At 34.7% G+C, this 16069-nt stretch overlaps 5 gene segments (V, D, J or C); all 5 read right to left on the reverse strand.

Moving 5' to 3' along the window:
- Nucleotides 1-3754: 3754 nt before the first annotated feature.
- Nucleotides 3755-4549, reverse strand: LOC113096577 (Ig heavy chain V region 6.96-like). The segment is given in 3 exon segments: nucleotides 3755-3758; nucleotides 3912-4320; nucleotides 4510-4549. Coding segments are annotated over 3 exon segments (453 nt in total).
- A 672-nt stretch (nucleotides 4550-5221) lies between these two features.
- Nucleotides 5222-6071, reverse strand: LOC113096582 (immunoglobulin lambda variable 1-44-like; the record flags this gene model as incomplete). The annotated part of the segment is given in 2 exon segments: nucleotides 5222-5529; nucleotides 5822-6071. Coding segments are annotated over 2 exon segments (477 nt in total), but the record flags the coding sequence as incomplete, so codon positions are not given.
- Nucleotides 6072-10813: 4742 nt separating this feature from the next.
- On the reverse strand, nucleotides 10814-11284 carry LOC113096578 (T cell receptor alpha variable 26-2-like). The segment is given in 2 exon segments: nucleotides 10814-11163; nucleotides 11245-11284. Coding segments are annotated over 2 exon segments (390 nt in total).
- Nucleotides 11285-11339: 55 nt separating this feature from the next.
- On the reverse strand, nucleotides 11340-12424 carry LOC113096585 (T cell receptor alpha variable 40-like). The segment is given in 2 exon segments: nucleotides 11340-12209; nucleotides 12357-12424. Coding segments are annotated over 2 exon segments (354 nt in total).
- A 550-nt stretch (nucleotides 12425-12974) lies between these two features.
- On the reverse strand, nucleotides 12975-15625 carry LOC113096579 (T cell receptor alpha variable 12-3-like). The segment is given in 2 exon segments: nucleotides 12975-13339; nucleotides 15532-15625. Coding segments are annotated over 2 exon segments (459 nt in total).
- Between the last annotated feature and the right edge of the window lie 444 nt (nucleotides 15626-16069).

Raw genomic sequence — 16069 nt, forward strand, 5'->3', positions numbered from 1 at the left:
ATGTTATTTTTTGGTTTTTATGACAGAAATTACTTATTTATTTACACCATTTAATTACGAGGGTATGGCAACATGTTGTTAAATTCATGTGGTTCTGCATTTGCTGAAAATAAGTTTGTAATATCTTCAATTCTGCAGGTAAATGTAGCTTACCAGTGATTATGTAAAACTTGATGAATTGTTGTAACGACAAGGTTACATATTTTATTACATTGGGGGCTTGATAGATTTTGGTTTTGATTGTGGTTTCACTAGATAATTTCAAAGTGAAAAGAGCTTCAGGTTTTTGTATGACATATGGTTGAACTGGACCATTAAAGGTCAGCAGCAACGACATTAGCTAATAAAATGGGATTAGATACATTTGTGTTCCTGTGGCTCAGTGGTAGTTAGCAGCACAAAAGGTCATGGGTTAATTTCCCAGGAAACACACACTACTGGTAAAAAATATTAAAATAAATAAATGTATTTAAATATAAATAAATATTCATAAATTAATGCACTGTAAGTTGCTTTGGATAAAAGCATCTGATAAATGTTAACATATTTAATTATTGCAGGTTTTCATCTTATTCTGAGTTTTAATTCATTTTGATGAATACTAAATCTGTTTTTTTTTTTCAAATGGGTTGAATTAATGCACATTCACCTTTAGTGTAGAAGTAGAACTACATTATGTTCACACAGTGCACACAATGCCTCTGTGCTTCTGATTTCTCCCAATATGGGGACTGGAGACTTGTCATTAAATTTAGTCATTTAGCAGACGCTTTTATCCAAAGCAACTTGCAAATGAGGACAATGGAAGCAATCAAAATCAACAAAAGAGCAATGATATACAAGTACTATAACATGTCTCACTTTGCTTAATGCAATAAAGTAAAAGTTCAGTAAACTTTTAAATAAATGGAAAAACAAAGTATCTGGCGTTACTTTTTTGAAAAGTAAAAGTATTTTCTTGTAAATTAAAAAGTAATGTGTTACTTTGCTAGTTACTTGAAAAAAGTAATCCGATTACATTACTTGTAATGCGTTACCCCAACCCCGATTCTGGATTGAGGAACTGTTCCTAATGTGGAGTCCAGTTTTATGTGAAATCTCTTTTTAAATTCAGGCTCAATGGAAAAGTCACTCAGAATGAATGTCGGCGATCTGAGATGCACGTCCTGATTTTACCAAGTCCGATGTGTTCCTAGGTCAACATATTTTGTTGACCCTGGAACAACATTTTACTCCAAAAATATATTCTTAACCATATCCCTACACCTAAACCTAACCTTAACCATGAGTAATCCCTAAAATCAGAGGAAATGATAGATGAATGACACTGATGTACAAGCACCAAACACTGATTTTAAGCATAAACTTCACAAAATCTATAAACTGGTTCTTCAAATCTGATTGGTTAATCACAATGTTGTTCCAGGGTCAACAACGATGTTGTCCCAGGAACATGTCTCACTTGGTAAAATCAGGTTAGGCATCTGAGATAAGCATTTGCAGCACTCATGAGAATGTACACAATAGAATTACTTGATTTCCCTCAGCTGAAGTCTTTTCTCTTAAAGGCTGATCAACGCTGTACTGTCCCCAGCTCACTGGAAAGGATCAGACATGAATTAACAATCAGATATTAAGTAACTCAAATAAATAAGAGTAAATGAAAGATGTTCTCACCAAAATCGTGTGCTGTGAAGAAAAGAGTAATAATCAGCTTTTTTGTCATCATTGCTCTGAGTTGAAGCGAGTGAGAGTCGGACTGATGTGATTCTCTATTTACGGCAAATCTCTTTCAATTCTTAGTAGCTTTTATTGATATTTTCAAAAACTGAAATGTCTCACACAAGAAATTAAAGGATTGCTTCCCCCTGGTGGTGAATTCAGTGTATGTAATCCAGGAAACATTGTGTTTCCTTTTCATTACCTTTTCAGTAATCACACACAGGTGGCTTTTACAAATATAATTCAGTAGTGTGAATTTTAGATTGTGGGTTCGATTTGGCTTGACATCAAAGAGGAAAAAGAATTTAAGTTTTTGTACGGCTTCACATAGACTTTGTATCACTGGGCTTCAACTCTTAGAGCACAATAATAGAGAGCTGAATCTGACAGAGTTACTCCAGTAATAGTGAGTTCAGTGGATGTTCGTGATGTAGTCGACTCAAAGCGAGAATCCACAGGGCTCCCACCTCCACTACTTGACCATGTTTTCTTGTATATTAAATAATGAAGCTCTCCATTAGGATACCGTCTGTACCAGTAAACATAACCAGTGGTTGTATCATATGAGCAGCTGAGGGCCACAGTCTCATCTTCCTTTATGACACTAATTTCTTGATTCGGTCTAATCTGGTCTGCAGTCATCACACCTAAAACAAATGTACAAAATAATTTGTGAGACTATTACAAATAACAAGTAACAAGACTATTCCATTTACATGTGTCTACTACTGTAATTAATTAAAATATTCATTATGATTTCAGGTCATATTATACCTGAAGTCATAATAAAAATCAAAAGCAGGTGTTTTTCCATGTTGACTAGGTCAGATCAGGTGTGTGTTAATGTTGTCTGTGCTCTGAGCTGTAGATCTGTGTTACTGTGAGTCTCTGCAGTTTCACTCTCAAACACACTCAAACTTCCTGCTTTCTGTGTGATGATGCTGTCTGCCGCTTCTCATGTTTTTGTTCTGCCATTTCTTAGAAGAAAGCTTTATCTTCAAGGAATTATAAATAGAGTATATATTTATTTATTTAACACATAAATCTGAGCATATCACACCAGTCCTCAGGTCCTTCCTTACACTGGCTTCCAGTTACATTCAGGATTGATTTCAAAGTACTTTTACTCGTCACTCAATGACCTAGGACCAAAATACAATTCAGATATGTTCACTGAATATAAAACTAACAGAGCACTCAGGTCATTAGGATCGAGTCAGAAATACCAAGGGTTCACACAAAACAAGGGGAGTCCTCCTTTATTTATTTATCGCCCGCAGCTGGAATCAGCTTCCAGAAGAGACCAGATGTGCTAAAACACTAGTCACATTTAAATCTAGACTCAAAATCTGTTTAGCTGTGCATTTGTTGAATAAGCACTGTGCGATGTCCGAACTGATTGCACTGTATTTTACATATTCACTGTATTTTAGGTAAAATCATTTTCTATTTCTACTTGTTTTAAATTCATTTTAAATAAGTCAATTTTTAAATAATTTCCAAAGTTTTAAAATTGGTTGTTTTATTTTTGTTCTTCATGATTATTTTACTTTCTTTTATGTAAAGCACTTTGAATAACCATTGTGTACAAAATGTGCTATATAAATAAACTTGCCTTGCCCTAAGAAAAGCACAAACATGAATTATTATTAATGAAAAAATAAAATTAACATAAATGTTTGAAAGTGTTAATACTCCCGGATTTAAATTCGATTTTGATTTTCAGATTCAGGTCAGGTCCTCACTGTGTATGCTAATGTATTAGTTAAATGCTCACTGAAGAGCTTGTTTGTTGTGATGATTTGAGGCTCAGTTTGAATTTGCTAACCTGATATTATTTTGTAAACCTTGAAAAATTCTTTTTCAAGAAGGATTTTTGAACAAATGCTTTATGCTATATTTATCCCTCTTTATGTTATAAAGTTATATACTCGCTGATATACCCATGGACATTTGTTTAGAATAACTAAAAGGAGTATCATTATCGTACGACTCAGTCTCTGTTCAACACACTACCCCTAAGATATAAACCTCACCTGTTCCACAATCAGGCAAAATGCAAATGCATCTAAATATGATTTAATCACTTCTTTAAACATAGTTGCTTTAATAAAACGTTATGAATACTTGAATTATCTTTGTGTGTCATCCTATATCTTTTTATTCTGTGAATGACCATTCGTGCATACTGTTTTTTGTTGAATCGAGGGGTGTTCTCTAGTGTAAACAGCAGATATGGGTGTTGGGTATGTGTCAGGTTTTTGTGCAGTGTTCTTGTGTTTCCTGTGACTGTGGGCTCCAGAGCGCAGTAGTACAGAGCAGAGTCTGTTATAGATGCAGAGGAGATCTCCAGATCCACAAGATTTTCTTTACTGACTTTAGTGACTTTGGTTGTGAATCTAGAATCTACATAGGAATCCTTAGTTTGTTTTGAACTGTCTGAGATGAGCACAATGAACTCAGGAGCTGATCCAGGATACTGACGATACCAGTGAAGATAATATGCAGATGAATAACTGCAGGATAATGTAACACTTGAACCCTCATCAGCAAACACCTCTGTTTTGGTTGGACTGATTTCATTTCCATATGCTGCATCTGTGAAAGTAGATCAATTTTTTTATAAAGATTTCTGATGTTAAAATTTAATTATTTATTTAATTATTGATGTTCAGTATAGAACGCAAGATACAACAAAAAGAAAAACATTTATTCTTAATTTTGAGCAGAAAATAGCCATTATGGCTCCATTTTGAGTATTTAGATTCAAAACATTTCAATACTTACGTGCAAAGGCAGAAAGCAGAATGACAGAATAGAGACTCATTGTGCGTTTCTTATTCTCTCTCTAACAGACTTGAAGTTAAAGAAGATCACATCAGATATCAGTGTTTAAACCCCACCTCTTCCAAAGAGCTCTTTGAGAGAGCAGAGCAGATCAGATCTGTTTCATAGACAATTATGTTATTTGAGTACTATTCATGTGCTATACTGCATAGCACCCTCTTGTGGTTACGTACTGACTCTCTTACATGATTATGTAATTAAACAGAATATGATCTCGATTTATTCCTTATGCAGCACTTTATTACAGTACTTCGCTATATGACTTTAAATCATAACCAGATTATCAGCAGTATGTCTCTCTTTAGATGTGCTTATCCACAAAGAGTGAATTTAGGGCTGATGTGTATTTTGGTGATAAAAAGAGTTATTACAAAAATTCATGCTGAACTGTATTTGAATCAACATTTAGTCAGTGACTTGCATCCTAGGGGGAAGTGTAAAGAAAGAGCATTCATGATAGTATTAAGTGTTAAAATATTAAAAATATTATAATTCATTGTACCACTGCTTCAACTATATAGTTTATATATTGTTTATCTCAAATTAATGCAGTGTGAATTTATAATATATATTTATGGAAATAAATACAGCTTTATCTGTGTATTAGGTTTTTGTAGAGTGTTCTTGTGTTTCCTGTGACTGTGGGCCTCAGAGCACAGTAGTACAGAGCAGAGTCTGATACAGCAGCAGAGGAGATCTTCAGATCCACACGGCTGATCTCTTTTGTTGCTTGATTTTCTTTTCTGAGCTTAGTAGAAAACCTGGGATCTACACTAGATGGCTTAGTCTCTTTTATACCATCTATTATGAGCACAAGAAACTGAGGAGCTGATCCGGGATACTGACGGTACCATTGAAGTGAGTCTGCAGAGGAATAACTGCAGGATAAAGTAACAGTTGAACCCACTGCAGCAGATTCCTCAGTGCTGTCTGGTGTGATTTCAGCTCCAAAACTCACACCTGGGGGGAAAATGTGTAAATTCTGAATATGATTTACTACAGTGACTTGAAATGGTTTACATACAATAAACAATACTAGTTAGTTATATAAAATATTAATCTAATATTAATCTAATAAAATTCTAATGGTTAAAAGCAGAGAAAATTTTAGGATGTAATATTTTATATTACCAATGAAAACGTTCATTAAGCATGTAAGATGAGAAGATTATTTGACAAAATATGTTACATGTACTGTATATTCTCAAATTATAAATGCAAATGCATGCAAAACATACACAAAAGCACTTACATGTCAAAGCCCAAAGTAGAATGACTGAATGAAGCATCATTGTACATGTGTGTGTTTCACTACAACAGGAGTAAGTTTTATGACAGTCTAGTGAATGTAAGATCATCTCATATCTGCCAAACTCCTCCTCTTTAAGTTTGATGCCAAAAACCCCTTCACATCTGCACATAGTTTAAAACTAGACATTAAATTTAGTCTTATAAATGTGAGATCTGCTCATACAGGTCAAGAAATTATCATCTTTATACAGGCTCACAGAAGAATAATAAGATCTTTTTTTCTTTTTTTTTTTTAATTTTTAAACCTTTTTTTTAATGCAAATTATTGACATGGGACAGAAATAATTGGAATGTGGATTTGCACCTCATCATATAATCAGTGACACTTTTTCAAATCTCCACAGACATCTCCTGTCTGTCAGTGTAACTGAAGTGAATAAGAGATTGAATTTGAAACCAGGTTAGTTTATTGCAGTGGTTGCCAGTCTGCTGATTGCAACTGACTGCTAGATCTTTATCACTGTCCCTAGCTCCCGAAATCAACAGAAAAATAAGTAGGCCTACAAAAATACATTACATTTATCCTGTCTTTGTACTGTATTTTTTTACTTATTTTTCTGTTATTTTCAGGAGCTACTGACACAGTGATAAAGAAAAAAATCAGGACATCAACAGAGGTCAGAGACACTGAAGATGGACACAAAGAGGAGCAAATACTATAGCAGGTAGAGCTAGCTCACTGTTTCGAATTCTTGAAATATAGGAAGAAAATATAAATACAGAAAATGGGGTGAGGGGTTATATGAATGTGTCGCTTAAGGGAACTTCAGAAAAGTTATGATAATGGCATTTTCTTCTCTTACTCGCGAATAAAGTAGTATTTGAGTGCAACGCTGCTTTGTTTACAGGGTAACCAAGGAAGTGCTATTTCAAACCAATTTTTGTCTCATTTAGCCTGTCTGCTGTTTTTGTTTCATGCAGGTTTGTTCTATGTAGCATTATTTCACAAAGATAAAGTCAATCCATTCTCCTTTTGGTTGTAAACACTGGTTACAGCAATACAGTAATTGTGTTTTGGTTCACATCATTTTGTGTGCCTTTTAATTCAGGATACTGAAAAGGACATACCGTCTATTCAGGTGGGTCAGTCGGCTACAGTACAGTGTAATTTCAGGATCACCCAAATGGACAATTATTTATTTACTGTCATTAACTTAACATGAGCAAATGTAAACAAAAGTAATTCTGAAATATATTTAGCTGATTTGCTAATTCTAGTATGTTTTCTTTTATTTTGTCCCCTGTTACTTATTATTATGCCGAGACAGAATCTGCAAACTTAAAAAAAAAAAATAATAATAATAATAATAATAATTTATTTGGGGGATAATTTGTGGAACTGTGAAATGAATTTTCAAGTGCGCTTGGTAATTTAAGTCCCCTGTAATGTGTATTCTTGAGTTTTTTGTGTGAGTGTTGAGTGTGTTTCAGTCACTGTGGGCCTCAGAGCACAGTAGTACACAGCAGAGTCAGACACACGCAGATTCTTGATCATCAGTGGAAATGTTTTTGATGCGGGGTCCAATGTTGCAGAAAATTGCTTTGTAAAATCAGGCTCAGTGGAATATTGATTCAAAATGAATGTTGGTGATCTGTTTGATAGCTGTTTGTACCAGAAGAGGTCCGGACTTAAAGAAGTAGTAGTATAATTACACATTAAAATAACTTGAGCTCCTTCATTTTCAGTCATTTCTCCTGAAGACTGTTCAACCCTGTCCTGTCCTGAGGACACTGGAAAAAATAGTCAGAAAAAAGTAGCATGAATTATTACCAAAGTAAATTTAAACCTTTATTGAATGTAAATGAATGTAAGTAAATCATTTACTTTTAAATTTTACAGATGTGCTCACCATCATAATGTGCTGTGAAACACAGTGAAATAAAAGCCCATCTAAACATAGTTGATCTATGAACAAACATTCACTCAACTGTGCTATCATCTGGCAGAGTGCTTCTTGAAATTTTAGTGTTGTCACGTGATCTACTCGTGAAGAGAGAGTGATGCTGACCTCTTGTGGATGAAGTTTGAAATTGCTTAAAATAATTATTTTGGAAAATATTTTTCATAGAATTAAAATAAGCCTGAAAATGTTTTTAGAACACATGCTTGATCCCCAATAGTCATCTCTGTATAAAACCGTTTAGTTACTGGATGTACCAATGGGTATCGTGCACCAATTATTTTGCATCCTTGCAGTAAATGATCTTAAAGTATGCTTTGTTTATTGACCACATTTGTGCATGTGTATGAGTGATTTCTACCATAATGTTTTACAATGAGACTTTTATACTTACAATAATCATGCATTTGCATTTAAAAATACTTAAAGGTGTGGCTTCTATGAATGGGCAAAATTGCTCTAGATATAATAGAGGGGGGTCTAATGGAACCCAGGTGAACAGTATGACACAAGACAACTCAGGAAAACTAACAGACATGTAACAATGACCTTCTCAAATATTTTTAAATAATATTATATTTTATAAAGCATAGGATATATTAGCATTTAGGATATATTAGCACTTAAATTGTTCCCCTTATGAGCCAATGAAGCACTTGTAGTGCTAGATATTTAGCAATTGTATTTTTTTTTCTTGCATTAGATGCTTTGATACTTTACTACATACCACCAATGTCTGATGTGTGATGTTCTCTGAAAGATATTTCTGAAACAAAAACATTCACATAATTTTCATGTTTTATTGTTCAGGAGGTTTTTGTACACTGTAGTTGAGTTTCCTGTCTTTGTTGGCGTCAGTTCACAGCTGTACAGCGCAGAATCTGTTACTTCAGCATCAGAGATCTCCAGACTCACAAGATTGTTGTTTTTATCAACTTTAAGTATTAGACGATCGGGAAGAGGATTACTTGTGGCTCGTGTGGATAAATAAATGCAAGGAACTCCGATTTGGATCCTGTATACTGACAATATCAGTGCAGGTTATTTACAGCTCCAACATATTTACAGGACAGAGTGACTTTTTCTCCCAAAATAAAAATAATAATAAAAATAATAATCTCCAGACATTCATTGACATTATTTGATCAAATGATTTAAGGTCAAGAATCAGTAGACCCTTAATTTTAGTTAAGAATAACAGAAGCAGAACACAAGGGATGGTCATGTTTGCACTGTACAAAGCAAAAGTTGAGTTGCTTTTTCATTTCCCCACAGACTCCGCCTATTTTTCACTGTAAGAGGATGAGAACACAGCATTAAAATTAAACGTTTGATTGATCAACACTGAAGAAAAAAAATTCACAATCACTTAATTATTATGTGCAATGATTAATCTTAGGACATATATTATGACAAACAAACATGATGTCTTCAGTGAGACAGTGATGGAAAAAATAGTATTTTGAACTCTCAACAAGTTGAATAAGCTCCGCCCACTGCTGGAGTGTTTTATTCCGTAACAGCAGTTAAAAAATGTTCAAGTGAAAACTGCATGAAAACACAGGATGCGTGGATTGACAGAGAAACTGAGCTTGAGGATTGGAACTATAAATGGAACTGCAAAGAATGTGATATCTGAACACACTGACAGTGCATTTTTTGAAGTTTCACAGGTGTTGCCACATTTTTTATTTCATTAGGTGCTGGTTAGATTGTGGTTTGATTGTGGTATTCACTATATATTTTTAAAGTGAAAAGATCTTCAGGTTTTTGTACGACATGTCTCATGTTTTTGATCATTGGGCTACTATAGAGCACAATAATAGAGAACTGAATCTGACAGACGTACATCAGTGATAGTGAGTTCAGTGGATGTACGTGATGTAGTTGACTGAAACCGATTATCAGAGGTGGTGTCACCATAATGTAATCGGGCACCTTTGAGCAATAAATATTGCGGTTCTCTGTTGGGATTCTGTCTGTACCAGTAAAGCAAAACATATTCACTGTTTGTACTATATGAGCAGCTCAGTTTGACAGTTTCTCCTTCCTGAGAGGTTTTTTCTGTCTCTTTATCTGGCTTAATATCATCTCCAGCCACTAAACCTGTCAACAATAAGCACAAATATTTTTTGAAAGCAAAGTTGACAAAATAATCCCTAACTCATTTCACAGCACATAGTCATAAAAACATACTGTTATCATTTAAAAACAGTCTTTAATTTGTTTCACTCCATAAATAAGGTACCTGTTCCCACGATGAGGATCAGTATGAAGCATCTGTCCATGTTCAATCAGATCAGTTCAGTTCTCTGTTGAGGCTCTCAGTGCTCTGAGCTGTAAGTCACTGCAGATCAGTCACAGACACTCACAGGAACTTCCTCCTCTCTGAACTTCCTGCTGCTGTTTATGACTGTAATTTAATGGTGTTAGATAACTACACAATTTTATTACAGATTTAGAGAACATTGTATATAAAAGGTTTTACATGGAGGTTTATCCTACATCAAAAACAAACCAGAAGCATGTTAATTAAACCATTTTTTGATGGCGTTTAGCTTCCTCACTGCACAAAACATGATAATGTGATGATGGAGCACAGAGTGCAATGTAGTATTTCTTCAAAAAGCACATTAATATACCAGAAAATATGTGGTTTCGTGATTTATTTCCTGCTGTGTAAGTATATTTTCAATATAGTTTGTGCTATATAAACGTTTACAATTTTGTTGAATGACTATATTTCTCTTTTATAGGATAGGAACATTATCTCCACGTGAAAGTGTGTGAACACTGCCATCCTGTGGCATACATCAACCTCCACTATTTATTGCAAATGGGGTATGTGTTTTATTGTTTGACAGTGGACTGAATTATAGGTGTTAAAGACCAGCTTCATACTTCATAGGGATCTGTGTGTACCTTTTGATTTTGTACATGTGATTTTTTTTTTCCACCATTTGTTCATAATTGCCAGTCACAGCTTATTTTTCTCTGTCTTCATCTCTGTCTCTGTGTTTGTCTCTCATCTCTCATTGTAACAGGTTTTTGTAGAGAGTTGATGTGTTTCCTGTGACTGTGGGCTGCAGAGCACAGTAGTACAGAGCAGAGTCTGATACAGCAGCAGAGGAGATGATCAGATCCACACGTTCCCTTTCTGTAATGTTAACAGTGAATCTTGGATCTACATCAGACTCTTTAGCTCCTTTTGCACTACTGTAGGTGAGTACAAGAAATTCAGGTTTTGATCTTCCATACTGACGATACCAGTGAAGATAATCTGTACGTCCATAGTCAGAAAAACCACAGGATAATGTAACACTTGAACCCTCCTCACTAAGAACTTTGATTGTCTTTGGTTTTATTACATTTCCAAACACAGCTGAAAAAGAAGAGGTACATTTGTTTATTATTTTTTTCTTTTAATGATCAACCAAATAATCAGCAAAATAAGTATACACACCTGTTGAGGCACAGAACAGAATAACTGAAAGAAGAGTCATTGTACAAGTGTTCACTCTGAGAAGAGTCAGACTGAATAGTTTCAACAACAGTCTCTGTCAGACAGAAATAGATCATGTCAGATATAAATCCCTCCTCTTTTGACACTTCAAGACAAAAAAGAAGCTTTATTTTGAAGGAATAGTTTTTCTTATGGCCTGGCTCATTATTGCTACCATTATGTGAAACAAATTTTCTGTCCATTATTGTTAAGATTAATTCTAAGTTATAATATTCTAAGTGGGTGCATAGAAGATTTTGTACACAAGTTAAAATGAACTTTAGTCATACTTTAGTGTCAGTCAGTTAAAAAACAAAACTACTTGAAATACATTTTCATTATGGGGAAGCTTTAGGTTTTTTGCAAATGTAACATAATTGTTGCACATTTGTAGTACGTTTTTTAACACACAGTTGCAACCCTAAAACATTTTTAAGCATTTTATCTTTCTGACAAGCTTTTTTTTATGCTATTTTTTCCTTTCATAAAACATCTTTCCTATCAACCTCACACAGGTGTTTATTGTTATTATCTCGCATTGAGGTTTTCATAATAACAGCTTCAAAGTGAAGATGGCTTGTAGTTTTTGTACGACTTGTTTCGTGTTTTGTATCACTGGGCTTCAACTCTTAAAGCGCAGTAATAGAGAGCTGAATCTGACACAGACACACTACTAATAATAAGTTCAGTCAATATGCGAGAAGTTTTTGACTGGAATCGAGGATCAGAGCTGTGCTTAGCACTGTTTGATCGTGCTCCTTCACGTAATAAATATTGAGGATCTCCATTAGGATATTGTCTGTACCAGAAGAGACGTACATATTCACTGTCTGAATCATATGAGCAGCTCAGCGTTACAGACTCTCCTTCTGTTTTGGTGATGCTCGTCCCTTTATTCGGCTCAATTTTGTCCACAGCTGTCACATCTGCAAACATTAAGAACAATAATAACTAACTTTGTCTTAGGTTAAATGTTGTAAATTACTAAAGACATCTTTAAAATGTAAAATAGTTTTAATAGATAACAAACAAAAAAAAATACATCCAGTGTTTTAAAATGATAAATGCCACACCTGATGCCATAATGAAAAGCAGCAGCATGTATTTGTTCATGGTGAGTATGATCAGATCAGTTGTGGGTTGATTCTCTCAGTGCACTGTGCTCTGTGTGTTACTGAAGCTTTCTGCTGTTCAAGACATTCAGGAACTTCCTGCTCTCTGTAAGTGTGAAATCAAAGCTTTGAACCTTAAATAATACTGTTTAACAGTATGATATATGATAAATGTACACCAAAAATATCCATGCTTTTTGGTCACTTTTCATACTATATTAAAAAATGTAGTACAAATTTAACAAATTTTGTAATTGCTTTGAATATCTGTGAACACTGCCACCTTGTGGCACATTATACCTGCACAGTCTGTTACACATAATAATAGATCGAAACTTTTAACTGCTGGCTTTTGAATGGTTTTAATTAGCAATATTAGGATGCTTCGTACAGTTTTTAATGTCACACTGATTCATTTCAGATATACAGTACATACGTAAACTTGGAATCATCAACTTTTTTCAGTTTATTTCTTTATATTTGCTTGCAGTATCATGTAATTTACTAACTGCTGCAGTTTATGTGTTCTCTTTTAGTCCTTTAGTTTAGGCTGTATCTATTGATTGTTCTATTGATTGTTCACATCTCATTCTCATTTTTTGAGGAAAGGATTTTGTAGAGTGTTCTTGTGTTTCCTGTGACTGTGGGCTCCAGAGCACAGTAATACAGAGCAGAGTCTGATACAGCAGCAGAGGAGATCTCCAGATCCACACGTTTGATTTCTTTTGTAGCTTTTGAATACAGACGACGATCAGGCTCAGAATCAGAATATTCATCAAGAAAAAGTAGGAACTCTGGTTTTGCTCTGAGATACTGTCGATACCACTGGAGAGAGTTAACATTGCCAGTACTGGTACTGTAATTACAGGACAGTGTCACATTTTTACCCTCAACAACATATTTTTCTGAAGACAGTGGTTGAATTGTATCAGCAATAGAGGTTTCTGTGGAAAAGAAAATAATCTTGATCAATCAAGCAATAAAATAATAAATATATGAAAAGGCTTAAATTTTGTTTTCAGTTGTTTATTTTTTGTATTATAATAAACTTTGATTTAATGCATATCTCTTACCCATGCAAAGTTGGATTATTATACAAGTAAACAAAAACATAATGGGCCCTATCTTGCACCCAGCGCAATTGACTTTGTACACCGACGCATGTGTCATTCCTATTTTGCACCCGCGCAAAGCGCGCTTTTCCCTCCACAGAAGCACGTCGCTAAACTAGTGAATGAACTTGCGCTCCCTGGGCGGTTCAGCGCAAAAAAGGAGGCGTGTTCCGGCGCAAACGATCCCTGGTGCTATTTTGCTGTTCCATTAAACAATTGCGCCACTGACCAGAAAAAACCTAGTCTAAAGTCAGTGGCGCGTTGCGCGTTGTTCATTATGCTATTTTAAGGGCGCAAGCTTGACCATAATGTATAGCGTGCACAACGCGCATACACTTTGCTCATGTAATCTACACAGATGCAACAGTTATTTTTGCAAATCATAAATTGTTACACTAAAACAATATTAACACATGAGATGACGGAAATCATTGTGGTGTGCCACGAAGATGTGAACAAAATAGGCATAAATCTAGCTTACAAATTATTCAGGCTAATTATTCTCCCATCCCCATACAACACAACTTCTCTGTCTTTCACTGCTCTTACAAGAACATCAGTCTCCTCGGCTGTGAACCGCTCCTGGCGTGCGCCTGGTAAATACGCCATAATAATAGCAATCCATAATGGAACTTGCGCACCTGCTTTTAAAGGGAATGTTGGATGACGCTCTGATTGGTTTATTTCACGTTACGCCCAAACCACACCTATGAATAATGAAGCTGCTTCAGACCAACCCACTTTAGATTTGCGCCGGGCGCAAGAGCCATTTATCCCGCCGGGAAAATAGCAACAGCGCCGAGACCCGCCCACAAACTTACTTGCGTTTCGCGCTTTGACACTTGCGTTTCAGATCGTTAAAATAGGGCCCCAAGTCTTCAGAGTGTCAGTGATGACAACAATAATATCTGAATAACTTTTTTCACTCTCACATGTCTGAATAAGCTCCACCCACTGCTGTACCACGTTTATTTATTTATTTTAAATAGAAAAAAAAATATGCTGTGTCTGAAAATATGTCTGAAACTCACAAAAAAAATATATCCTAAGTTTTTGATGAGACTTTTTTTTTTTTTTTTTTTTATCCAATTGAGCATTTATGGAGCATGTAAACTAAAAATCTTAACTAAATCTTGTGTTAGGATATTTTCTAATGAAGTTACATTTAACAATTAATTTTTACCAAGAACTACAGTTATTAAAAGTGAATTCATCCACAGATTAATGTTGTTTTATGTAAAGCAGGTAAGGTTTCCAATGCACAGCTGTTTGAAATTAAACACATATTTTAGGATCTTAAATAGTTACCACCAACATCAAAGATTATGCCACACTGTGGACAACATCTGACACACATCAACATATTTCCTTACACTGAGATAGAGAGATTCATTTCATTTCATAAAAAAAAAAAACTAACTTTAGAAAGTCGTTCTTTTGCTTCACAGATATTTCTGATATCAAAAGGATGGCCACATATTATTAATGTAGCATTGCATGTGGCTTTAAATTTGCTGAGGAGATTTGTGGATAAAAGTTAGACATTTTCTCGTTAGTTTTTCTGTGTGAAGATAAAGAAAAGCCCAAAATAGTGCTGTAGACTATGTAAATATATTTCATATGTTTACTTGTATATCATTTTCTTTTCTTTTTTTATACAAAAAAAGCATAAACATAAATAACCTATTTTTTCCTAGACAACATGATTCTTGACCATTAAGATTCTTCACACTTACAAACTGAGAAAAAGAAAATTTTATACTGTCAACAGTTTGGTTACAAACATACTTCAAAATGTCTTATTTTGTACTCAGCAGAAGAAAGATACTCAAACAGGTTTGGAACAACTTGAGGGTGAGAGTTAATTATGACAGAAACTTCATTTTGGGGTGAACTATCCCTTTAAGAGCACAGAACCTGATGATGCAATTAGTGCGAGTGTCACAAATCCAGTGCAAGACATTTGTGGTTAAAAAGTATAAGTATGTTTTTATTTAATTGTTTATTCATTTTTATAAAATTACCAATAGTTTCACTAGATTCATCAGCTTTGATCATTGAAGCTGCACTGAAACTGAGATTTAGACCTTCAGCCCGTTGGCCACCATTGAAGTCCATTATATGGGGGAAATCCTGGAATGTTTTCCTCAAAAACCTTAAATTCTTTGAGACTGAAGAAAGAAAGACATGAACCTCTTGCATGACATGAGGGTGAGTAAATTTATAAGGAAATTTTTGTTCTGGAAGGGAACTACTCTTTTAAGCACAAACTTAAACTCTTAAATTCATTTTATATCAACATATTAATTTCTGTATGACTGACTGTACATTATCCCTTACATGGATTGACTGGACTGGGTAAACAAGGTTCTTCTGAACATTTGTTGTGTCCACCAGTAAAGCATGTTGTCACATTTTTGTAATATAGATGCAATACTGTGTATCAGGTTTTTGTTCAGCGTTCATTTCTTGTGTTTCCTGTGGACTCCAGTGCAGAGTAGTACAAAGCAGAGTCCGATACTTAAGCAAAGGATCTTCAGATCCACACGTTTGATTTCTGTT

Source organism: Carassius auratus, unplaced genomic scaffold (assembly GCF_003368295.1).
Source record: "Carassius auratus strain Wakin unplaced genomic scaffold, ASM336829v1 scaf_tig00215982, whole genome shotgun sequence".
Classification (NCBI taxonomy): Eukaryota; Metazoa; Chordata; class Actinopteri; order Cypriniformes; family Cyprinidae; genus Carassius; species Carassius auratus.